The sequence below is a fragment of the Chiloscyllium punctatum genome, chromosome 8 (assembly GCF_047496795.1).
Source record: "Chiloscyllium punctatum isolate Juve2018m chromosome 8, sChiPun1.3, whole genome shotgun sequence".
In the NCBI taxonomy this organism is placed as follows: Eukaryota; Metazoa; Chordata; class Chondrichthyes; order Orectolobiformes; family Hemiscylliidae; genus Chiloscyllium; species Chiloscyllium punctatum.
The window spans coordinates 55,240,151-55,266,949 of record NC_092746.1 but is presented as its reverse complement, the minus strand read 5'-3'; the positions used below and the strand labels follow the sequence as shown (position 1 = coordinate 55,266,949).

Genomic DNA, 26,799 nt, shown 5'->3' with positions numbered 1-26,799 from the left:
TAGATTGCTATTCAGTTCCTAATGGGCCCTACTTTTCCCTTGGTTATTTTCTTGTCCCTAATGTACTACTAAAACGTCTCTGGATTTTTAAAAATGTTATTTGCCAGTGTTTTTTTTTATGTCAGCCTCTTCGCTTGCCTGATTTAGTTTTTAAGTAATCCACTGCCTGCAGTTTCTATACTCTTTTTAGGGCATCAGCTGATTTGAACTTTCTGTATCTATCATAAGCTTTCATTTTTTCTTTTATTTTATTCTTGTCTACTCTTGTACATCCCTTGACATCAAGGTTTCACTCAACTTTTTGGTTCCATACTTTACCTTTAAGGGAACATGTTGGCCTTGAACTCTCAATGACACCCTTCTGAATGTCTCCCACTGCTGTGATGTGGATTTTTCTGCAAGTAGCTATTTCCAGTCCAATTTGACCAGATCTTGTTTTAACTTATTAAAATTGGCCTTCCCCCAGTTCTGAACCTTTATTTACAGTCCACCTTTGTCCTTATCCATAATTGCTTTAAATCTTACTGAATTATGGTCACGATCACTGAAATATTACCCTCCTCCACTGCCAGATCTATCAATTGCCCAGCTTTGTTCCCTAAACCATAGGAATCTCCCTCTCCTTTTGGACTTTTTAATGTGCTGATCTAAAAGCTGAGACATATTTTAAGCATTCCTTCCCCCTAGGCCTTTTATATTTCGTCTATCCCAGTTAATATTGGAGACGTTTAAATCCCCCACAATTATTTCCAAATGATTTTTAAACTTCTCTGATATTTGCCTGCATACCTATCCCTCCCTAATAGATTGTGCGACAATAATACAACCCCAAAGTGATTGTACCCTTTTTATTTTTAAGTTCTTTTGAGGAAATATGTAAGAAATCATCCCTCCTTACTGCAAGAATTGACTTCTTGGTTAATAATGCAACTCTGCCTCCTCTTTTACACTGCACTATCAATCCCATACCCTGGATACTGACCTACTACACCTGCCCATCCCTCAACCATATCTCAAATGATAACAATAACCCCAATCTGCTAATCAACACTCTTACTCTCCTGCATTACTTGAAAGACTCCTTTCATTAAAAAAAATAAAATCCAACCTTGCCGTACTCCTTTCTGCTTGAACATGACTATATTTGCACTGCCTTTTAGACCGACTTGATTCTTCTTCTCTACTTGTCTGTACATCATCCCCTGTTGTACGTCCGCTCTGCATCCCATCCCTTTGTTCTGCATTGTTTTGGTGTCATGCTGAAAGAGGGCACCATGAGGTTGTCGCATGTCAACATGCTCACTGCTCAGAATAAGAACTAAAGATGCTCTGCAAATGTTTTTCTTCATCAACAGAAAGATTGAGGAAATACTTGAATCCAGAACAGTGAAAGCAACAGTTATTGCTCCAAGCAAAACTATCTGAGCTCCCAGCAAAGCTGTCAGGGATGTCACAAGAGGCTCCTTGAATGTGGGTCGCAGATAGTATTCACAAGACTGATCACTTTGTTCATGGCTCATTGACATTGGCTCTCTTTAGAAGCTGCAGGCGATCTTTAAATACCTTCAGGAAATCTTAATATTCAAGCCCCTCTTAATGTGTACTGCCAATCATTAAAAGGATGAGCACTGGTTGCTTGCTTAATTCATGAAAATGACAGTCCTCCGTCAATTTTATGTATTGATTGCATCATGTAATTTTATACAGTTTCTGACCCAATAGTTCATATATTGGTAAAGCTAAGAAGGAGAAAATGCTTTTTTTGTAAAATATGAAAAAAGCAATAGAAATTTAAGACCTAATTTTTATTTAAAAACAAATTGTTATCAAAGATTAAAGTGGGAAAAATTCCATAATAGAATATGCCCAGTATGATAGGGTAGGTGGTGTGAGGAATGACAGAGCTTGATGAACTAAATGTCAAGTGTATTTATTTGCTTCCTTATCCATAATTCTTGCATTTGTAGTTTCATTTAATTCCTAAGTACCTTGGAATATTAAATGGGTCAAAAGAATGGCAATCCAACTTGGAGGAAGGGAAATAATTGTGGCTGCAAGAGCTGATTTTTTTTTAGGTATTTTAGGTGTTGGAGGTGATTTCCTTGAATTCCAGGAGCAGCAATTCCTGTTTTATAAGCTGTTGCATTTTCTTGGAATTTTGGGGGGGAAGAAGATCAAAACAACGGCACTTTAAAAAGGAGGAAAACAGGCTTTGGCAGAGACCACATAGTCAGAGAAAAAATAGCTACACTGCTGTCTGACACAGCAGTGAATCTGCACAGTTACTGCCTGTGCTGTTTGAGTTCAAGTATCTCTGGCATCGGAGTGCATCGAGGAAAAATGAACAAACAGCAGACCTTGACGGAATCTGTGTGAAAGAGCCACAGCACAGGAGCAGATAAGTGCATAGGTTTTAAGTGTAACCTTACTGTAAATCTACAATAGTGAGTAGAATGGGTTCTTTCTTGAGTTTATGCTTTATTGAGATCTGTCCCTTGATTAAATTTTAATAATATAAACCAGAAATACTAAGTTAGCCTGGAGCAGTGTTCTTAGAGCTGTATGACTAGGCTGGGTCTGTAGATTGTGAAGGAGCAAAAATGGCCTTTAGCAGAGTGGTGTGCTTTTCCTATTGGACGTGGGAGATCAGGGAGAGTTTTCATGTTACTGATGGTTACATTTACAGGAAGTGTGTTTGGTTGTGAATCCTATCAGATTGCATGGATCAGTTGGAACAGCAGTTAGAGGTAATAAGGAACTTACAGGAGCTAGGGGATGTGATGGACGGCAGTTATAGGAAGTGAGGAAAAACCACAGGTATAGTCAGGTAGATGGGTTAACTCTACAAAAGGTTGGAGAGGGAGGCAGATAGTGCAGGAGTCTCCTGTGGCTATCCCATCTCAAACAAATATGCTGTTCTGGAAAATATAAGGGGTGATTGATTCTCAGGGGAATGAAGCATGATCAGCTAAGTTTCTGATATCAAGACAGGCTCTAATACATTGAGGAGCACGTCAGGTTTCAAGCTAGAGGGGGACCCTCTAGTCAGAGGCATAGACAGACGTTTCTGCAGCCAGCAACAAGACATCAGAATGGTGTATTGCCTCCCTGGTGCCAGGGTCAAGGATATATCTCTGAGGCGGTGCAGAATGTTCACAAAGGGGAGAGGGACCAACAGGAGGTTATTGTACACATTGGTACCAATGACATAGGAAGGAAAAAGGATGAAATTCTGAAGGTAGAATAGAGAAAGTTATGCCGGAATTTAAAAAGGCGGTCCTTGAGGGTAGTAATATCTGGATTACTCCCGGTGCTATGAGCTAGTGAGGGTAGGAATAGGAGGATAGAGCAGATGAATGTGTGGCTGAGGAGCTGGTGCAGCAGAGAAGGGTTCACATTTTTGGTTCATTGGAATCTCTTCTGGGGTACAAGTGACCTGCACGAGAAGGATGAATTGCACCTTAATTGGAAAGGGGTTAATATACTGGCAGGGAGATTTGCTAGAGCTGCTCGGGAGGATTTAAACTAGTAAGGTAAGGGGTGGGACCCAGGGGGATAGTGAGAGAAGAGATCAATCTAAGACTGGTACAGCTGGGAAAAGGAGCAATTCAAATAGTCAGGACAGACAGTCAGACAAGGTATGACTGATCACTTAAACTGCATTTATTTCAATGCAAGAGGCCTAACAGGGAAGGCAGATGAACTCAGGGCATAGTTAGGAACATGGGATTGGACTACCATACCAATCACAGAGATGTGGCTTAGAGATAGACAGGACTGGCAGCTTAATATTCCAGGAGGAAAGTGCTTTCGCAAGGATAGAAAAGGTGCTCAAGAGAGGAGGGGGAGAGGTGTTTTTGAGAAGGGATAGCATTATGGCTATACTTGGGGCAATATTGCCACAATAGATAATTGTGAGATGCTGCATTTTGGAAAGGCAAATCAGAGCAGGAATTATACACTTAATGGTGAGGTCCTGGGGACTGTTGCTGAACAAATAGACCTTGGACTGCAGGTTCATAGTTCCTGGAAAATGCAGTTGCAGGTACACAGGGTAGTGAAGAAGGCATTTGGTACACTTTCCTTTATTGGTCAGAGTATTGAGTTAAGGAGTTGGGAGGTCATGTTGTGGCTGTACAGAACATTGGTTAGGTCACTTTTGGAATATTGTGTGCAATTTTGATCTCCCTCCTATTGGCAATATGTTGTGAAACTTGAAAGGGTTCAGAAAAGATTTATAAGGATGGTGCCAGGTTTGGAGAATTTGAGCTATAGGGAGAATAGGCAGTGGCTGTTTTCCCTGGAGCATCGGAGTCATGTTATAGAGGTTTATAAAATTATCAGGGGTATGGGATAAGGTAAATAGACAAGGTCTTTTCTCTGGGTTGGGGAAGTCCAGAACTAGAGAGCATAGGTTAGGGTGAGAAGGAAAGAATTTAGAAAAGACTTAAGAGGCAACTTTTTCATGCAGAGAGTGGTACGTATATGAAATGAGTTGCCAGAGGAAGTGGTGGAGGTTGGTACAATTACAACATTTAAAAAGCATCTGGACGGGCATATGAACAGGAAGGATTAGACGATTTGGGCCTAGTGCTGGCAAATAAGACTAGATTAGGTTAGGATAACTGGTCGGCATGGATGGGTTGGATCAAAGGGTCTGTTTCCGTGCTGCACACCTCTCTGCCTCTAAACAACTTACCAGAGTTTAAATAGCAAATTTCCTTGGAATACGAGACGAAGGAACAAAAATAAACATCCCTCCAGGGTAATTGCTACAAAGACCCAGCCCAGGAAATCCATCTCAAACGGACTCACGTAGGAGTCAACTCCAAAATCCTTGGTGAGATCAAACTTCAACTGATTGTAGGATAGTTCTATCAGCCCAAAGGCCAGGCAAAATTGTGGAAAAATGATGAAGACCCAGCGAAGTACACTGTAAACTCTCAACAGTTGCTGAAGGAAAATGAAATAAACATTAACATTTTAATTTTAGAACTGATGTCTATATTGACAGTACATTTATTAGTTATCTCAGTCCCAAATTTACTAGAATTATAGTTACCTTCTCCATTTCAACACATTTTATTTTCATGAAAGGTTTATGTCTTTGGAATTTAAATTCTTCTTGATACTATTTCTTTTTAAGTTACATTCTGCTCTAGGTTGACTGATTTAACAAATATAAAGTTAACAATAAGAAACTGTAACAGGAAAACTCTGGTTGTTATTCCAGAAGAGTTGCATGTTACGTTAATTAGATTTAAAATACTCATAGTGTAAAATTTCCCTGTTTATTAATGATCAGATTAATGGAAGACATTTCATTGTTTTATTAGATTGATGACTCCTTATACTCAATTTTCGTTACATTAGTGTGGTTCCATGTTTGTCCCATTTTATTTGTTGATTGCGTCTATATGATTATATAAACAAGCCCACATGTATATTTCCAGTCCAATTGGCACTATACTGGTATTGCTGGGTACAAATATTTTTTTTTTGTCTGAAGAACGAAAGCAAGCAGTAGAAGGTTAAAATAGATTATGTTTGCAGTAATGACTAGATTAGATTAGATTCCCTACAGTGTGGAAACAGGCCCTTCAGCCTAACCAGTCCACACTGACCTTCCAAAGAGTAACCCACTCAGACCCATTTCTATTTGATTAACGCACCTAGCACAATGGGCAATTTAGCATGGCCAATTCACCTGACCTGCACATCGTTGGTCTGTGGGACGAAACCAGAGCACCCGGAGGAAACCCACGCAGATACGGGGAGAATGTGAAAACTCCACACAGTCGCCTGAGGCTAGAATTGAACCTGGGACGCTGGTGCTGTGAGGCAGCTGTGCTAACCACTGAGCCACCGTACCGCCCCCTTAATTTAGACTAATTTGTTGTAAAAATTAAGTGCATAGGAGAAATTTCACAATAGAATAAGGTCAGGATGTGGAAGAAGCATGCCTAAAGAACAAAGGTCATATTTAATTCTATGCCGTTTTGTCTCTAAGGTTGCTGACTTCAGTTTTTTTAAGTTTTAAGCACATTATAAAACATTTAAGACAGTCTGAGTTCAAAAGGAATACTTCTCACAATCCTAGAATTTTTTTTCAAATTGAGATTCAAATAATTCCTTACTTTGGTTCTTCATAAGAAATTTCAGAAATCGATTTAATCAAACACAAGTTTTCCAAACATTCATTTTGTGATTATTTCAGGGTTTCTTTCTTACCCCTTGGCTGGATAATAGAGCCAGAAAACGAGGAAGGTAGGCTGCAAGGATAGTGCAGAGACCCAGCACTAAGTTAATCGCCACATATGTGATAAAAGCTACATCTGAGCTGGAGAAAAGCCTTGACAGAAGATACATCCAGGGCATTGTGGCAAATCTGAAAAATAGAAAAACACAGATGAACAAGCAGAGAAAATAATATAAATACATTTTCTTGTGATTATCGATCAATGACAATTACTGTTTATGATTGCTTATGTTATAGCTTTATTTGAAACCGTGTTAGTTCTTAACTCTTTCTGTCCAAATTACTGAAAGGCATGACCTCCCCTATTGTAAAATCCTAAGATCAGTAAACACAGTTTTGAATTGTAAAGCATGAATTACCAAACTCCAACACAACGTGACAAGTATGAAGGTGTTCATTGCAACCCGAGCAGAAGCATGAACCAGCTGAACCCTGGCTTAATAAAAAAACACTGGGAGCAACATTATGACAAACAATGGTGGAAGGCAAATGCCATTGCCAAATTCAGATCAAAGCCATCAAGAGACATTGTCATAAATAATGGCTTCAACAGAAGCAGCATTCACACATCCATCAATCTACAGCCTGATATCCCTCACTATCAGGTTGCGATTGTAACATTTCCTGCTATTGAAATAACATGTCCACCCAATCCTCTCAAGGACAGGGTGTAGGCTGATCGAGAGGTATGTAATTACATCTCTGAACAGGTTGATTAGAAAATATCCAAAGCAAAGTAAAGAGGGCTTTTATAAACTGGACAATCAGCAGGATAATAACAGGAGATGTATATGATCTTCATGAAAGGAGAACAACACCAGGGTGTGGTTCCTGCAGTCAGGAGAAGGTGGATGGAGACTGATTATTTCTAGATCCAAGCCAAAAATCAACGTTAGTGGCCAACTGTGTGTGTAAAATTACAAGTTTTATTCAAACTATAGAGCAGTTTGCACTGGAAGAATTTCAAATCACAATCAAATCATAAAGGATTTGAACTGTGGTTAGTCATGCAAGTTTTAGTCAACTTTGTATCAGCATTTTCTGGAAAGTTTTTCACAAATCATCGGAGAAATCCTGTGAGATCAATAAACAAATAAATCTAAGGTTGGGCCAAATTCTGTGTTGTGTGCCTTTGTTCCTGTGATTAACCCTCACATTATCCCTGAGGTTCACAACCAAAATCCTCATAGTCCTTTAAATCCATGGAGCAGAACATTCTGTGTAAACACATCTCTACCATTGATCCCACTGAAGAGACTGGAAAGTCTGGCTGAAGAGTCTTGACCTGGGATGGGTTTGATGAATGGGACGATGAGGTATTGAAGAAATTTACAAGGAGAAGCAGTTGAAAAGTTAGAAAAAGGAAACTGTCAAAACGTTTGGGGTTCACATTAGTACCAATTCTATCCAGTGGTTGGCCAGTGTGTGACCTTTCCCTATTGCTTCCTTTCTGTTAAAAAGGAAAAGCAGGAGAAAACCTTCAATGTGACTGGCTATTGTAATAATACAGCACTTTCCAAATCACAAAGTAAGGCAGAAATGCAAGATTCAGTCCCTGTTGCAATGTCTGTCCAGATGGGAACCCAGCTTACAGAATGAATCCTGTTCTGCTAAACATCATTTTCAATCTGTGCTGGTGCTTATCAAGGCTCCAATCCTGAAGCAGAGTTTAATAAAGTCCTTTTATTCATTTTTCCTAATCTGATCAGAGGTATGTACAGTCAGGGCCATAGTCTATAGGCGTTCATAGAATTGCAGGATAACAATAAGGTATTGCAAGAATATACAGATCAATTCGCAAAAGTGACATTATTCATCACAGAGAACTTTTTTATATCGCAAAAACTATTGGACAGTCAATTGATCAATTCTTTTGTGATATTATGTCCATTAGTCAAAAACCCAAAATACTGTGAACATTTTTAACTTGCAATTCCACAATGTAGTTTTTTAAAAGAGGATTGATGCAGACAAAGATAGCTGCAGATGTAAATTAAATGGCTGTCTGGAAAGATAGACCCACAGAATGTCATATCTACAGATATGAAGGGAATTTCAAATAACAGCCCTTGAAAGAGGGGAAGAGCTGAGACAAAATAGTCTCAACTGTGATTTCTTAGGAGTACAAAGATAATGAGAGACTGATGACCTCCTGCTCAACAGCTAGATACCCCCTGGATATTATGCGCCAAATTGCTGACAGATTTTGTGTTTTTTGATTTAAAGAATACACATGGCCAGGCGTTAAAAAGCCAGTTTCAACTCTACTGGAGTGTGTGCATGTGGGACTGAACATTTGCAAATGTAACAGTTGGGTTCGAGCATCAGAATGCTGCTAATGTCACAGTCAAAGAATTACCCACTAGCCACCTCTGTGTTGCAGGTAAAATGATCTTCACTCACTCCAAGTGCTGGAAACTAGACAGAAGGAAATAGGACAACAAAAGGACTCTCTCACCCTGAATACAGAATTAAGTTGTAATGGAAAAGTATCAGAACTACAAAATTTCAACCAACCTACAAAACTAAGGATTGTAAAACTAATTGTTCAATTCCCAATATCAATGCCAGCAATAACACTGCAATAGCTTCACTGCATTAGCCACTTGTTTCGAATTTATATGCATGTGTGTTGTGTTAATATGTCCTCTCAGGTGTGGAAATTAATAAACTTGCAGTTTTTATTAATTCAAGGAAATCTGGTTAAATTGGTTCCTTTTAAAAACATAAATTCATTTATGTTCTGGGAGAAAAGTTACCAAAAAATGAAGGGTTTCCTAAATTAATCTTGCTGCAACCAACTAAAGGAGCTGATAAGAAGGGGATCCAATTCATCCTCTGTCCTGGGGAATTAACAGTTTTGTGTATCATGTCTGGAACTGTATTGGATTGGAGAACCTTATGTCCATAAGACATAGGAGCAGAAATTAGGCCATTCAGCCCATCGAGTTTACTCTGCCATTCAATCATGGCTGATAAGTTTCTTGACCCCATTCTCCTGCTTACTCCGCATAACACTTGATCCCCTTGATTCTCAAGAACCTATCTGTCTCAATCTTAAACATACTCAATGACCTAGCCCCCACAGCCTTCTGCAACAATGAACTTCATAGATTCACCACTCTCTGACTGAAGAAGTTTCTCCTTATTTCCGTTCTAAAAGGTCTTCCCTTTACTCCAAGGCTGTGCCCTCGGGTACTAATCTCTCCGACCAATGGAAACATCTTTCCAACATCTACTCTGTTCTGGCTGTTCAGTATGCTGAATGTTTCAATTAGATCTCCCCTCATCTTTCTAAACTCCATCGAGTATAGACCCAGAGTCCTCGAACATTCCTCCTATGTTAAGCTTTCATTCCTGGGACCATTCTCATGAACCTCCTCTGAACACGCTCCAAGGCCAGTACCTCCTTCCTGAGATATGGAGCCCAAAACAGTGCACAATACGCCAAATGTGGCCTGACCAGAGCCTAACAGACCCTCACACATATATTTCTGTCTTTATATTCAAGTCCTGTCAAAATAGATGCCATCATTGCATTTGCCTTCCTAACTTGTAAGTTTACCTTGAGAGAATCCTGGACTAGAACTCTTTGCACTTCAATTTTCTCCCCATTTTGAAAACAGTTCCTGCCTCTATACTTCCTACCAAAATGCATGACCTCACACTTTTCCACATTGTACTCCATCTGCTACTTCTTTGCTCGCACTCCTAACCTGTCCAAATCCTTCTGCAGCCTTCCCGCCTCCTCAATACTATCTGTCCCTCTTCCTCTCTTTGTATCATCTGCAAACTGAGCCAGAATGCCCTCAGTTCCTTAATGTAGATCATTAATGTATAAAGTGAAAAGTAATGGTCCCAACACTGAGCCTGGCAGAACACCATTTGTCATCAGCTGCCATCCTGAGAAAGACCCTTTTATCCCCACTGTCTGCTTTCTGGCAGATAGCCAAACATCTATCCATCTTGTCTCTGATACCGTGGACCCTTATCTTACTCAGTAGCCTCCTGTGCGGCACCTTGCCAAAGGCTTTCTTCAAGTCCAGGTAGATACCATCCATTTGCTCTCCTTGGTCTAACCTGCTTGCTACTTCTTCAAAGAATTCCAGCAGAGTTATCAGGCATGACCTACCCTTGATGAAACCATTCTGACTTTGCCCTGATTTACAATATACTTCCAGCAGCCCCATATCCCCTTTTCCCTCTATTTTGCCTTTTATATATCTAAAGAAGCTCTTACAGTCTTCCTTTATATTATTTAGCTTACCCTCATATTTAATCTTCTCCCTCCTTATTTCTTTATTTGTTGCCCTCTGTTGGTCTTTGTAAGCTTCCCAATTCTCTAGTTTCCCACTGCCCTTCGCTGCATTATATGCATTCTCTTTCTGGGATCTAGTCATAACATTGATAATTTATTTTCAAGTATTATTTAACTGACCATAACATGGGCTGATGTCAGGGCTGACATTTCCACCCAAACAGCAGTGTCTGTAAAAGGCAAACATGTGCAATCTCTGAAAATTTACCGAAGAAAGAGATTCTATTGTGTTTCCATGACCCTTCCATTGCAAAACCTCTTATAGCCAATTCAATTCAGTACAAATACAGATTCCAAACAGTAATATACTAAATAATTAGGTAAATGAGTTTTTGAATTTGTTTGCAGGTTTAATATTGTTCAGGATGCCAATAGGACTCCTCAGCTCTCTTTCAACAGTGCTATAGGAACCTCAACGTCCTGAGAGGATAGAAAGTTTAACATCTAATTCAAAGAAACACACCAGCAATAGTGAAGCACACCTTCCATTTTGTACTGAAATTTATCAGTCAACACTATCAATAATACCATTCTCCCTGTGTCTGCGTGGGTTTTCTCTGGGTGCTCCGGTTTTCTCCCAAGGTCCAAAGATGTGCAGATCAGGTGAATTATCCGTGCTAAATTGCCCCTAGTGTTAGGTGCATTAGTCAGAGGGAAATGGGACTGGGTGGGTTACTCTTCATAGGGTCGGTGTGGATTTGTTGGGCCGAATGGCCTGTTTCCACACTGTAGGGAATCTAATCTAATAATTTTGACTATAACGGCTACAAATTCAACTATCTGCTCTTCATGAACAATTCCATATGTCTGTTTCTTTGTAAACTTTTATCTAGATTATATGCTTAGATTTTCAGAATGAGACTTGAAACTACAATTATTTTGGAGTCTCATCAGTGCTACTCATCATGGCCAACTCATATTTTTGATTGAATGGCAAAAAGTGCAGTCTATAAATCACTTCAGGCAATGTGTCGCAATCAAACAGGCTATCTGGTTTCATTTCCCCTTCCAGCCTATAACACTGAAGCTGTTATGTTCTCACCACAATCTTCTAAAAGGGCAGATCACTCAGCAAAGCGGGTCAAATCTGACATCTTGTTGGTGTATACAGTTCAAAGCCACGCTATGAAGTTCACGGTTAGTTTTTTACAATTTTCAACTTCAGTTTGATCTCTCTGTTCTTACCCAAATAAAATCAGCAGCAGGGCTGTAGCTCCTAGGTTATCTTTGTAAGTGAATGCTGAAAACTGAAAAGCTGCAAACACGCAAATGCACAAAACTACCGGGACCATATAATGGAGCTAGATAAGGAGAAACAAAGAACAAAGATTAGTTAACAATGAAAAAAAAGTCTAACATTTTCATACGTCTGGGATATAGTTCTATTCTTGGTTCTACTTATTATTCTACTGGTGGTTCCATTACTACATCCCACTCTTTTAAGCTGAATCAAATCACTTATAATCTTGCTGTCTGGTTGAAATATGAACTACACTGTAACACCTCACTGGTGTAGCAAGTTGTAAATCAAAGCCCCAGTATTGCTAGAGTTATCACAAAAGTTAAATATTTGCTAAAAGCTCACAAAATTCTCCAATTTGCCTGTATTTTAGACAAAGTTTGACAGAAATCATAGACCGAGTTATTGTATTTAACAAGAAGACTACTATTACAAATAAATTCTCACTGTAGATAAACAATTATAAACAGTGGGCATTTATATTTACTAGTTAAAATCTCTAATACCCTGATAAACACCCTCCCTACACACTGATACAGACAAACAAAAGTGGATGATATGGGCAGGGGAAAGACTGGAAGGCAACTGCAATTATTCATATATCCTGGCTTCACTGACCTACTCCCAATCTCCCAGTACTTACTTTTGTGCTGCTCATTCTTCTTTAGAAAATCCTCTATGGGCTAGCTCAACTCTCCTGTTTAATACTCCCTTCCATTTCTCAGAATTCAAATTTTCTGAATATATTTCCCTTTCCTTTGCGCCAATATTCACTACCTGAATCCTAGTCCCTTGCAAAGTGTAGCCATGTATCTCTCCAAATTAAAGATTGTTTTAAGATCCTTATTTTGCACATGCTCTCAACTACCCTTTTAAATCACTCTTTCCCTAAGTGGTCAATTGGTCAAGTCCCTCAGGTTGCTTATTGCATTAAATGCAACATACAAATGTAAGTTATTATCGTGAAAAAAATGTTCACCAAACCTTAGCTATTGCTCTATTTGGTACCTTCACCTGCATTCCATACCCACCCCGGCCTACTGATTTGTTTGGTCCACTTATGGCTCCTTGTCTATCTCTACTCATAAATCTCTTCCCCTCTCTGTGTTCATCACCATCACCACCTGCACCCTCACCTCAACCCTCGCTCTCTCACAACTTTGGGAAAATTCATGGCACACAACAGTCATCCACTAGCTCTCCAATGGTTACATGCACTTGACACACAATCATGGTATTCCCAGTGTTTGGCAAGAACAGATCCTAAGTGATGGAAAGTTATGCAAATTAGCTGTGTTTGTTTTATCCTGGCAGGCTGTCCAATTGTATGGGGTGAATGACCGTCTAAGTGTGCAAGATTTATGATCAGCTCCATTGTATTGTTGATTTTTATTACCAGCCAGCATCTACCATAGACAGCCATTCTGATGCAATTCATTATCAGGGACCTGTCAATCAGATGCTCACACCCAGTGAACATAACATTTATCTCTGGACACTGTTTATTTCATCTTACAATGGGTGCATTTCTTGATAATTAAGCACAAAGCATTACTGCTGAGAGTTGCAAAGGAGTCTAAGAGGCACTCTTTCAGATTTCTGAGTAAAGGATAAATTAAAATTGCAACCAAAATGAATGACCTTTAGTATAGTTCGAGGAAGGAATCATATTTCCATACCATGTCATACAGAAAGTTTGTAATCCAATATACTCTGTAGCCCAGACCAGAGATGTGTTGTAATCTTTTCTGCCCAGTAACTCTATCTTGTACAACGTATCCACCAATACTTGCTGTTAGAACAGAAAACCCCAGCAGAATACAGAATGCCACTCCACACTGTCGAAGATTCTCCATACTTGAGGGAAAAAAGTATGAAAACAAATCACATATTAAACTAACTTTATCAATGTAAATTTATTTAACATGGATAAATTATCAATAAATAAAACCAAATTTCTGCTGGTGAATCAAGTAGACACTTTCTAAACTACCTGTTCAGGCAGCTTTGGAGCAGATGGGACTTTAAACCAGGCCTTTTGGCTCAGAGGTAAGGACACTACCAGTGTGCCAGAATAGCTCTCAGGTGGTCCTCAGTTCTAAGTTGCTGATAGATATTGTAAACCAGTAAAGTCCAAGGTAAGGCCCAAAATTGACCCTTATGATACCATACTACTGTAAACCCAAAAATGAACTGTTTATTTCTTGTCTCTCCTACACCATTAACGAATCTCCAATTTATGGTCATATACTTTCTGCCATGTGTCCTAGAATTTGTGTAATTTTAAGCATAGCCTCTTGTATGGAACTGTATCAAATGTTTGTTTGAAATCCAAATACTCTAAGTCCACTGCTGCCCCTCATTCAGTCTCTTAGACATAATCTCAAAACTCCATCTGTTATGATTTCCCTTCCAGAAATCCATGCCGATCCAGCCTAATTGTCTCTTGATTTCTAACTGACCCATCTATGTCTAAAAGTAGAATTTGGCAACATCACACTATTGATGCCAGACCAGCTGGCATACACTTCCCATTTTTCTCTCTTGAATAGCAAAGATAGGTTTATAAAATTCACATCATTAGGTCTGTTCTCGAATCTAAATAACTTCAAGTGGTCAAAACCAATGAATTCTTTATCTTTGTAGTTCTTTTAAAACCTGAAAATGCAGACCATCACATTCAGGGGATTGACCAATCTGGTCCCATTGATATTTCCACTACTGATATTTTTATGAAAATTAATTTTTGGCACCACAGTTGGGTCTGCTGCACAATAGGAGAGAAAAAAGACTGCGGAAGCTTTAGTGACCTTGGAGTTCAGGTTCACAGTTCTCTGAAAGTGGAGTCGCTGGTAGACAGAGCAGTGAAAGCGGCTTTTGGCACACTGACCTTCATCAATCAGGGCATTGAGTACAGAAGTTGCAAAGTTATGTTGCAGTTGTACAGGACGTTGGTGAGGCCGCACTTGGAGTATTGTGTTCAGTTTTGATCACTTTGCTATAGGAAGGATGCTATTAAACTGGAAAGAGTGCAGAAGAAATTTACAAGGATGTAGCCAGGACTCAAGGGTCTGAATTATAAGGAGGGGTTGGTCAAACTGAGACTTTTTTCTTTAGAGCATAAGAGACTGAGGGGGGATCTTATAGAAGTGTATAAGATCATGAGAGGCATGGAGAGGGTGAATGCACTCAATCTTTTTCCCAGGGTTGGGGAATCAAGGACTAGAGGGCATCAGTTTAAGGTGATGGGGGAAAGAATAAAAGGGAACCTGAGGGGCAACTTATTTACACAGAGGGTAGTACACATGTGGAATGAGCTGCGAGCAGAAGTGGTTGAGGTGGGTATATTAACAATACTTAAAAGGCATTTGGACAAATAAATGGATAGGAAAGGTTAGGAAGGATATGGGCCAAGTGCAGGGAGATGGGATTGGCATTGGTGGACATTTTGGTTGGCATGGACCAATTTGAGCCAAAGGGCCTCTCTCTGTGTTATAGGACAATGATGGGGATTCGATCATAGGGGGATCAAAAGGCAGTTCTGTGGCAACAAACAAGACTCTTGAATGGTATATAGCCTCCCTGATGCTAGGGTCAGAGATTTTCTCAGAATACTGCAGGGCATTCTGAAGGGGGAGGGTGACTAGCCAGCAGTTGTGGTACATGTTAGTACCAACAACATGGGTTTAAAAAAAAAGAGGTCTTGCAGCAGGAATTTATGAAGTTAGGTAGTAGATTACAGTAGAAGACTACTAAGATTAGAAGCTCCAATTACTTCACATCCCACACACGACTGAGTAACGGGAACAGATAAATAGATCAGATGAACAAAGGGCTAAAGGGATAGTGTAGGGGGAAACTTTTAGTTTTTTTGTATCATTGGGACAGCTTCTAAGTCGGTGGGACCTGTACAAGCTAGTCAGGTTGAGCCTGACCTGGAATGCATCCAATATGCTTGCTGAAAGGTTTGTTTGTGCTGCAGGGGACATTTTAAATTGGTTTGGCAGGTGATGAAGCACAGAGTAGATATACAGTCAGGAGCAAGGTACAGTCAGATATGGAAGGAAGGCTGCGGCAGTCCAGTAGGTGGTGAGGACATGGGCAGGATAAGGCACATAAGCGGTCTAGAAAGCTAAATTGTGTCTATGTTAATGTAAGGAGCTTGACTGGTAAAGCTGATGAACTTAGAGCATTGATCAGTACATGTGAATATGATGTTGTTACAATCACTGAGACATGGTGGAAAGAAGGATAGGACTGATAGCTCAACATTCTAGGCTATAGAAATTTCAGGTGGGGATGATAAGAGAGGTGGGGCATTGCATTATTGATAAGGGAAACCATTACTGCCGTCCTAGAAGGGTCTTTAAATGAGGCCATCTGGGTAGAACTTAGAAATAAAAAGGGGTGATTACTTTCCTGGGATTATATTATAGATGTCTCAACTGTTAGGGGGAGATAGAGGAGCTGATATGTAGGCAAAACACAGAAAGATGTGAGAGAAACAGAGTTACGGTTGTAGGGGAGCTTCAGCTTTCCTAACATTAACTGGGATAGTTTTAGCCTGAAAGGATTAGAGGGGGTGGAATTTTTATAGTGCATCCAGCAGTGTTGTTGTACCAGTACATAAATAGTCCTACTAGAGTTGGGACAGTGTTAGACCTAATCCTAGGGAATGAAACTGGTCAAATGGTTGAAATTTCAGTAAGCAAGCATTTTGGGCATAGTGACCATAATTCTAAGTATCAAAGTCATTTTGGAAAGGGATAAGAATATTGCAGAAGTTAACATCTAAATTAGGGGAAGGCCAATTTCAAAATCATTAAATTGCATGTGGCAATCACAGACTTGAGGCAGTTACTTGCAGGTAAATCTATATTTGGAAAGTGGGAATCTTTTAGAAGTCGTTCAATGAGAATTCAGGGCCAGCACGTTCCTCTAAGGGTGACGGGCAAGGGCAGTAAGTCCAGCAAACCCTGGATGTTAAGAGCTTGATAAAGAAAAAGAAGGAAGCATATGTCAGGTACAGCACATTAAAAACAGGGGAGCCCTTTCAAAAATATAGAGACTGTAGGAGATTGCTTAAAAAATAAATTAGGGCAGCAAAGATGGGGGGGGTGCACAAAACTCTCTTGGAGTCAATGAAAACCAAAAACTGCTTATAAGCAGAAGAAGAACACGTGAATTACCAGGGAAAGAATGGGACCTGTTTGAAACCAAGGGGGTAATCTTTGCATGGAGCCAGTGGACATGGACAAAACTAATTAATACATATCATCTGTACTCAGTTTGGGAAAAAACATCACAGCCAGGGATTTCAGTTGGGATACATTAGTAGAATAAGGAGGAAGTATTAGATATCTTAGCTGGCATAAAGGTGCATAAATCCCCCAGGGCCTGATGAGATATATTCCAGGCTGCTATGGGAGGCACAGGAGGAGATTGCTGGGGCCCATGTGGATATATTTAATACGTTACTGGCCACAGATAATGTGCTGGATGACTAGAGGATAGGTAAAATGGTTCCTTGGTCCAGAAAGAGCAGCAGGATAGGCCAGGTAATTATAGAACCAACCATGAAGGACAGAACTAATTAATACTTGGGAAAGCAGGGATTGTTCAGGGATAGTCAGCACAGATTTGTTAGAAGGAGATCCTGGCTGGCTAATTTAATTGAGTTTTTTGAAAAGTTGACTGACTGAGTAGTGCAGTTGATATAGTTAACATGGACTTCAGTAAGACCTTTGACAAGATCCCACATGGAAGGCAAGTTCAAAAGGTAAGACCCCATGGGATCCAAGTCAAGTTGGCAAACTGGATCCAAAATTGGTTTCCAAATTAGAGGGAAAGATTGACAGTGGAGAACTGGCTTTGAAATTGGAAGCTGTGATCAGATATGTACCACAGGAATCAGTGCTGGGATCCTTACTGTTTGTGATGTAGACTAATGACTTCATTATAAATGTAGAAGACGTAATCAGTAATTTTGTAGATGACATGAAAATTGGTGGTGTTGTTGAGAGTGAGGAGCATGAAGTCAGGCTACAGAATGACATTGATCAGCTGGTAAACTGGGCAGAGCAATGGCAATTAGAATTTAATCCTGATAAGTGAGAGGTGATGCATTTTGGGAGATCTAATAAGGGAAGCAGATACACCATAGATGGTAGGTCCCTAGGGATACTGAATAATGATGGGATCTTGGTGTACAAGTCTATAATCCCTAAAGGTATCAGCACAGTGTAGACAGTCTGCTAAAGAAGGTATATGGGATGCTTGCTTTCATTAGCTGGGGCTAGAGTATAGGAGCAAGAAAGTCTTGTTACAACCATAAAACATTGGTTAGGCTACAGGTAGAATACTGTGTCAGTTCTGGTCGCCACACTTTAAGAATGATGAGATTGAACTGGAGGAAGGTGCAGAGAAGATTCACTGGCACATTGCCTGGAATGAAAAGTCTCAGAAATAGACAAAGACTGGATAGGCTGAGTTTATTTTCCCTGAAGAAGAGGTGCTGAGCAAGGATCTGATTGAGGTATACAGAATTCTCAGAGGCATAAACAGAATAGATCGTGAGAATCTCTTACCCGTGGCTGTGTGTCTAAGATCAGACGGCATATGTTTAAGGGGAGAAGCAAGTGGTTTAGAAGAGTTCTGAGAAAAAACAATTTCATCCAGCAGATGACAGACACATAGAACATGCTGCTGAGAGGGTGGTAAAGCTAAATACTCTTGCAACATTTAAGAAGCATCTGAATGAGTACTTCAAATGCTGGGGGAGAGTAAGCAGGGAAATGAGATTAGTATAGTTTGGCGTTTGTTGGTCAGTATAGATATGATGGGCTGAAGGGCCTGTTTCTCAGCTGTATGACTCTAATTTTTTTAAGTTTATTGCTTTTGCTAAAGCCTTTGTTTTCCATTTTCTTCCTGAATCTACTCTGTACCTTCTGAAGTTATTCAAGCCATAAGGCTTCAGGGATGAAACACATCTTTGCCAGCCCAAATGGCACCCGACTTTGCAACAAGACCTAGTGTCCCTGAAGAGAGTCAATGCCCAAAGGTTCTAACTATTTATTTCAATCTCAAAGCAAAGTCAAATGTGATCTATAGGTATGGGGAGTTTGAACATAATTAAAGTGATAGCTTTGAAATGACTTAACGTGACACTAGTAAAACGTGACACACGAGCATTAGTAAAAATCCCATTTGCAGGTTTCACACAGGTCTTGTGATACACACCAAAAATGTCAGCAATTCATAAATATAAATATTCCATGACTAGTGAATTACTTAAATATACTGACCAAAATTTCATTTTGTAAATATTTACCTACAGATTGCATTGTAAGGTATATAAAACAACTTACATTTTGTCATCGTCTGGAAGGGCTCCTCGATAAGGATGACTGTACAGTGTAATTCCTAATAACAAAGAGTATTTGTATATAGAAATTAAATGCATGAATAAGACAGACATGAAAGATTAAGACATTCTGATTTAAAATTGAATTAATTGAAATAACAGGGTCTTAAACACAGCTAGTACTAAAGTGATCAGTTAAAGTTTTGATCCCAGTCAAGCATTTCATTGAGCAAGATTTTTTTAGAGTGCTCAGAAATGCTTCTAAATATGTTTCAAAGCAGAAATATTGGAGAAGTGAATTAGATCAATCTTTAGCTCTTAACCAATTAGTGCAATAAGGCAAGACAAGGAATGGACATGAGATGACATAAAGGTGGATAAATCCCCAGGACCTGATCAGGTGTACCCTAGACCTCTGTGGGAAGCTAGAGGAGTGATTGGGGGGCCTCCTGCTGAGATATTTGTATCATCGATAGTCCCAGGTGAGGTACCGGAAGACTGGAGGTTGGCAAACATGGTGCCACTGTTTAAGAAGGGTGGTAAGGACAAGCCAGGGAACTATAGACCAGTGAGCCTGACGTCGGTGGTGGGCAAGTTGTTGGAGGGAATCCTGAGGGACAGGATGTACATGTATTTGGAAAGGCAAGGACTGATTCGGGATAGTCAACATGGCTTTGTGCGTGGGAAATCATGTCTCACAAACTTGATTGAGTTTTTTGAAGAAGTAACAAAGAGGATTGATGAGGGCAGAGAGGTAGATGTGAAATATATGGACTTCAGTAAGGCGTTCGACAAGGTTCCCCATGGGAAACTGGATAGCAAGGTTAGATCTCATGGAATACAGGGAGAACTAGCCATTTGAATACAGAACGGGCTCAAAGGTAGAAGACAGAGGGTGGTGGTGGAGGGTTGTTTTTCAGACTGGAGCACTGTGACCAGTGGAGTGCCACAAGGATCAGTGCTGGGTCCTCTACTTTTTGTCATTTATATAAATGATTTGAATGTGAGCATAAGAGGTACAGTTAGTAAGTTTGCAGATGCACCAAAATTGGAGGTGTAGTGGACAGCGAAGAAAGTTACCTCAGATTACAACTGGATCTTGACCAGATGGGCCTGTGGGCTGAGAAGTGGCAGATGGCGTTTAATTCTGATAATGCGAGGTGCTGCATTTTGGGAAAGCAAATCTTAGCAGGACTTATATACTTTATGGTAAGGTCCTAGGGAGTGTCGCTGAACAAAGAGACCTTGGAGTGCAGGTTATTAGCTCCTTGAAAGTGGAGTAGTAGGTAGATAGGATAGTGAAAAAGGCGTTTGGTATGCTTTCCTTTATTGGTCAGAGTATTGAGTACAGGAGTTGGGAGGTCATGTTGCGGCTGTACAGGACATTGGTTAGGCTACTGTTGGAATATTGTGTGCAATTTTGGTTTCCTTCCTATCGGAAAGATGTTGTGAAATTTGGAAGGGTTCAGAAAAGATTTATAAGGATGTTGGCAGGGTTGGAGGATTTGAGCTATAGGGAGAGGATGAACAGGCTGGGGCTGTTTTTCCTGAGCGTCGGAGGCTGAGGGGTGACCTTATAGAGGTTTACAAAATCATGAGAGGCATGGATAGGATAAGTAGACTAAGTATTTTCCCTACGGTCGGGGAGTCCAGAACTAGAGGGCATAGGTTTAGGGTGAGAGGACAAAGATATAAAAGAGACCTACGGGGCAACTTTTTCACACAGAAGGTGGTACGTGAGCTGCCAGAGGAAGTGGTGGAGGCTGGTACAATTGCAACATTTAAAAGGCATCTGGATGGGTATATGATTAGGAAGGGTTTGGAAGGATATGGGCTGGGTGCTGGCAAGTGGGACTAGATTGGGTTAGATATCTGATCAGCATGGACGGGTTGGACCAAAGGATCTGTTTCCGTGCTGTACATCTCTATGACAAAATAAGAGCATTACATATCCTCAAAATCAAAATGGAATGAATTCTTCCTTGATTTTCTTCTCACCCTTCTTCTTCTCAATACATTAGTTCCTTGTTGGGATGCCACTTCAATGTGTCACTTATTCTTTCAGAACTTCTCCAAAGAATGATTATAAGTGTCAGTTTTCACTGACAAGTGAATGCTGGCAATTCAGAGAAGCCTTCAGTTAAATAAAGACCTCTGCTAACATCGACCTCAGTGACATATGTATAATTCCAGCAGTGATTGAAAGATAGTGATCAGGATGCACTGACCAAGAGAAAGGTGTCTGTCCCACAATTCCCCAAGGTGTCTACTCACGACTACTCAAAATTGACACTTTGCATGAAAAATATTTACCTCAAGACATAGACTTTAAAAAGAATCCACTGTATCATTTATTAATGGTTACTTATTGAGAAACATTTATCATGGTCAAATTAATGAGGTATTTTTCTATCTGGACAAAAAAAACCAATATCAATGAAGAAAAAAGGTTGTTTCTTAAGGCTTCATTCTCCAGTTTGGAGGTCTGCAGAGGCAGCTAAACAAGCAGAAAATCAAACATACTGCCAGTTTAGCTCCAATCCTCACTTCCTACAAGCACAGCTTCTACACACTGGGAATGGGGGTTTACGAAATCACCTTGATAAACAATTCTCATCCTTTGGGAACAACCATTCATCAAAACTTTTGCTGTTCATATCCTAACTCTCAAGAAGTCCTTTTCATTCTTTCATTACTGGTTTCCTTCAGAGTTTCACTGGCTCTCTGTCTGTCAATTACACAATATTTCAAATTCTCATCCGATTATTTAATACCCTCATGGCTTAACCCCTCCTTTATCAGTATAACCTTTCCAACTTTCTGAAATAAGTTCATGTCTCTGCCTTTGCACCACTGTGTATAACTTTCCCTTCAATTGTTTATTTGTAGAATATGCTGATTCATTTAAGTATATGGAAATTCTTTTTTTTTGCATAGCCGCATGCATGTGGTCTGTCTGGGAATCTTTAAGTAACAGTCATGAAGCATAGAGGAAAATTGCTCTGCTCCCTTCACTTAACTATTGCTGACTCGACCTTGACTGTCTAGGTCCCACACTCTGGAATTTGTTTTCCCATACCCCTCCCCTATTCCATCACCATGTCCCAAGCTTTGGCCGAGCTTTAAATCACCTATTCCATTGGCTTCAGCTTGGAAAAAATATTTGGTACTTAGTGTCATGGCACTTTATTTTCTGCGTTAAGGCACTGTATGTGTCTAAATTATTGAAATAAATAAAATGTGCTCCAACAAGTAAGCTACAAAATTATAGCATTGGTTCATTGAAGGTTCATGTGATAAAGTATACATTTTGCCATTATCTCTTCAGACATGCTTTTCTTTATCATACCGTGTTGTGTCCAGTCAGTGTCTGGTGGTAGGTTGGCCCAGAGAATGAGGTTATTGAGTTGGTTCAGGTAGGCTGGTGCTGAGTGATAGCTCATTTGATTGTACCACACCTATGAGTAGACATAAATGTCAACAATAATGATAATAATAATAATAACATAGATCCAGTTCTATTATTTAAAAACAAACAAATGTTGAACAAATGCTTAATAAACAAAATTAGAAATAATTTTACCGTCAATGGCCATGCACCATGAAATGGTTCTCAAGGCCTTAAATTTACCTCATCTCACTAATGTGTGTAATTGGTGATTTTAAAAACTAAAGGTGAGTGCAAAATATTAATTTTATGATTTGTAATAGTCCTGAGACTATTACATGTGTTGTAACTTCCTTCCGTTCTTCACCATTGATGGAAATACAGTGAACATACACCAAAGCTTGGGATATGGTGATGGAGTAGCAGAGAAATACGAGAAAAAATTCCAGAGTGTGGGGCCTAAACAGGCAAGGTCTAGCTAGCAATAGTTAAGTAAAGAGGGAGAGCAACTTTCCTCCATGCTTCATGACTGTTACTTAAAGATTCCCAGGCAGACCACAAGAATATGGCCATGAAGGAACTTATTAACACCACCATAAGTCAAGATTAGAGTGATGCTGGAAGAGCACAGTAGGTTAGGCAGCATCTGAGGAGCAGGAAAATTGATGTTTTGGGCAAAAGCCCTTCATCAGGAATGATGCTGGGAGCGTAGAGGTGGAGCGATAAATGGGAGGAGGGTGGGACTGGGGGGAAGGTAGCTGAGAGTGCAATAGGTGGATGGAGGTGAGGGTAAAGGTGATAGGTCAGAGAGAAGGGTGGAAAGGATAGGTGGGAAGGAAGATTGACAGATGGGACAGGTCAAGAGGGCAGCGCTAAGCTGAAAGGTTGGAACTGGGATAAGGTGGGGGGGGAAGGGAAATGAGGAAACTGATGAAGTCCACATTAATGCTATGGGGTTGAAGGATCCAGAGACGGAAGTTGAGGCATTCTTCCTCTAGGCGTTGATGGTGAGGGAGTGGCGATGGAGGAGGCCCAGGACCTGCATGGCCTTGGCAGAGTGGGAGGGGGAGTTGAAATGGGAGGGGGAGTTGAAGTGTTCGGCCACGGTGTAATGGGGTTGACTGGAGCGGGTGTCCCAGAGATGTTCTCTGAAGCACTCTGTGAGTAGGCATCCTGTCTCCCCAATATAGAGGAGACCATATTGGGAGCAACGGATACAGTAAGATTAGATTAGATTAGATTACTTACAGTGTGGAAGCAGGCCCTTCGACTCAACAAGTCCACACCGCCCCGCCAAAGCGCAACCCACCCATACCCCTACATCTACCCCTTACCTAACACTACGGGCAATTTAACATGGCCAATTCACCTGACCTGTACATCTTTGGACATGTGAGTGACATGTGTGGAAGTGCAGGTGAAATTTTGATGGGTGTGGAAGGCCTTTGGAGCCTTGGACGGACTTGAGGGGGGAAGGTGTGGGCACAGGCTTTGTAATTCCTGCGGTGGCAAGGGAAGGTGCCAGGATGGGGACGTGGATCTGACCAGGTACTTGCGGAGGAAAGGGTTTTTTTGGAAAATAGCTGGAGGTGGGGTGGGAAATATATCTCTGGTGGTGGGGCATTTGTAGGTGGTGGAAATGGCAGAGGATGATGCGATGTTTATGGAGGTTGATAGGGTAGAACCTGGGGGGTTCTGTTCTTGTTGCTGTTGGAGGGGTGGGGTTCGAGGACGGAGGTATGGGACATGGATGAGATGCGTAGGAGGGCACCATCATCCACATGGGAGGGGAAATTGCAGTCTAAAGAAGGAGGCCATCTGGTGTGTTCTGTGGTGGAACTGGTCAGATGCAGTTGCAGCGGAGGCGGAGGAATCGGGAATACGGGGTAGCATTTTTGCAGGAGGCAGAGTGGGGGGAGGTATAGTCCTAGTAGCTGTGGGAGTCGGTGGGTTTGTAGAAAATGGCAGTGTTGAGTCAGTCACTGTTGATGGAGATGGAGAGGTCCATGAAGGGGAGGGAGGTGTCAGAGATGGTCCCAGGTGAATTTAAGGTCAGGGTGGAATGTGTTGGTGAAGTTGATGAACTGTTCAACCCCCTCGTGGGAGCACGAGGTGGCGCCGATGCAGTCATCAATGTTGCGGAGGAAAAGATGGGGAGTGGTGCCCCTGTAACTCCAGAAGATGGACTTTTCCATGTAACCGACGAAGAGACAGGCAAAGCTGGGGCCCATACAGGTGCCCATGGCTACCCTTTCATCTGGAGGAAGTGGGAGGATTTGAAGGAGAAAGTGTTGAGGGTGAGGACCAGTTCAGCCAAACAAATAAGAGTGTCAGTGGAAGGGTACTGGTATGGACATCAAGAGAGGAAGAAACGGAGGGCTTGGAGGCCCTGGTCAAGACGGATGGAGATGTAGAGGGATTGGATGTCATGGTGAAGATGATGCATTGGGGGCCAGGGAAACGGAAGTCTTAGAGGAGGTGGAGGGCGTGGGTGGTGTCCTGAGAGGAGTTCCTGGACAGGAGGGATATGACAGTATCAAGGGAGGTGGAAATGAATTTGGTGGGGCAGGAACAGGCTGAGATGAGGGATCAGCCATGGGAGTCAGGCTTATGGATCTTGGGTAGGAGGTAGAACCAGGCGGTGCAGGATTCCCGAACTATGAGGTCAGAAGCTGTGGGTGGGAGATCCTCTGCAATGATGAGGTTGTGCATGGACTGGGAGATGATGGTTTGGTGATGGGGTTTGAGGTCATGGTCAAGGGGGCGGTAGGAGGAGGTGTCCCTTTCACCTAACATCACCATTACTCTAATCATTCTGTCACACACATTATGGGCTGAATTTAACAGACACCAGGATTCCCATTTGCCCCCACCCCTCCCCCAAATACAAGATTGGTCAGGAGCCTCCCTATGAAAATAACTGCTGGCCTGCAATTAATTACCATTTAGCATGGCATAAATTGACTCAGAGTGAGACTTCTTCCCCGATATGGGGATGAAATCCTCCCATGGAGAGCTACTGCCCAATCAGAATTATGCCACGTCTCACAGTTAGTATGGCAATTTACCTTTAAGAGACATGCTCATGCCATTATTGTATGATATCATGTGGCCTGAGGGTATAATGATCTCATACACCATCTTACCTCAGATTAGTTGAAGCATGACTCTCTACTGGGATCATGCTCTTCTGTTGTAATCTAATAGCTTCATGTTAGCTTAATCTTAACAGTTAGCTGAAATATAGTTCTGTTGCATCCTTCAATACCATGATATCCATGCCCACATTCTTATTTTACACAACTAATACAAGCATTGCCGCATCGGATACAACATCTCACTGGAGGCAATTCACGTTACCCTGCTTGAGAACTGGTCACTGGTACTACAGGGAATCCCAAAATCAAAGGAGCTTATGGTTAGATTAGATTCCCTGCAGTGTGGAAACAGGCCCTTCGGCCCAACCAGTCCACACCACCCCTCCGAAGAGTAACCCACCCAGACCCATTTCCCTCTGATTATTGCACCTAACACTATAGGCGATTTAGCATGGCCAATTCACCCGACCTGGACATTTTTGGACTGTGGAGGAAACCAGAGCACCCGGAGGAAACCCACACAGACACAGGGAGAATGTGCAAACTCCACACAGGCAGTTGCCCAAGGCTGGAATTGAACCTGGGACCCTAGTGCTGTGAGGCAGCAGTGCTAACCACTGAGCCACCATATTATGACGCCAAATATCAGGTAAGATCAGGGTAACTGCAGGGCCTAGCTGACTGTGATTCCAATGAAGGGAGTGAGGAAAATGGGGTCCATGCCTCTGAGACTACAGTGAAAATGTTGAGGGTGAAAAGAGGCTATACCCATCCAGGGAGTCACTCCAATTGGCACAGGGAAGGTCCCTTAAGACATTACTATTCTCAAGTTTATAGTAGTTATGAAAAGCAACCAACTCAGTTATATGAAGCTCATAACCAGCAGCTGGCAGATGAGTCTGCATTTCAAAATCTTTTAAGTAGCATTGTTAACAGGTTATACACAAAAGAAAAGCACTATGCAGCTGACTGAGTATCATCGATAAATCTTCACACAGTTTCACCCACCCTATCTGTCATCACCTACAACTTTACATGCGGTGCCCTCAGGTCCTTTGATCGATTCTTCACCACATTCAGCTCCACCTCATGTGGAAGCTTCTTTCAAGGCCAATAAACTGCGCTACTTCATC

The 26,799-nt window shown here is 41.1% G+C and overlaps 1 protein-coding gene across 1 annotated transcript in view; it reads right to left on the bottom strand.

Annotated features, from left to right (window-relative positions):
• Positions 1-26,799, bottom strand: part of LOC140480574 (ATP-binding cassette sub-family A member 13-like) — a 282,456-nt gene that overhangs the window by 24,870 nt on the left and 230,787 nt on the right. Inside the window, exons 47-52 of the mRNA XM_072575601.1 lie at positions 22,530-22,638; positions 19,185-19,239; positions 13,497-13,674; positions 11,763-11,878; positions 6,232-6,388; positions 4,700-4,953 (exon numbers count right to left, since the gene is read on the bottom strand). Coding sequence (XP_072431702.1) covers positions 4,700-4,953; positions 6,232-6,388; positions 11,763-11,878; positions 13,497-13,674; positions 19,185-19,239; positions 22,530-22,638 — 869 coding nt within the window. The remainder of the gene's footprint in view (positions 1-4,699; positions 4,954-6,231; positions 6,389-11,762; positions 11,879-13,496; positions 13,675-19,184; positions 19,240-22,529; positions 22,639-26,799) is intronic.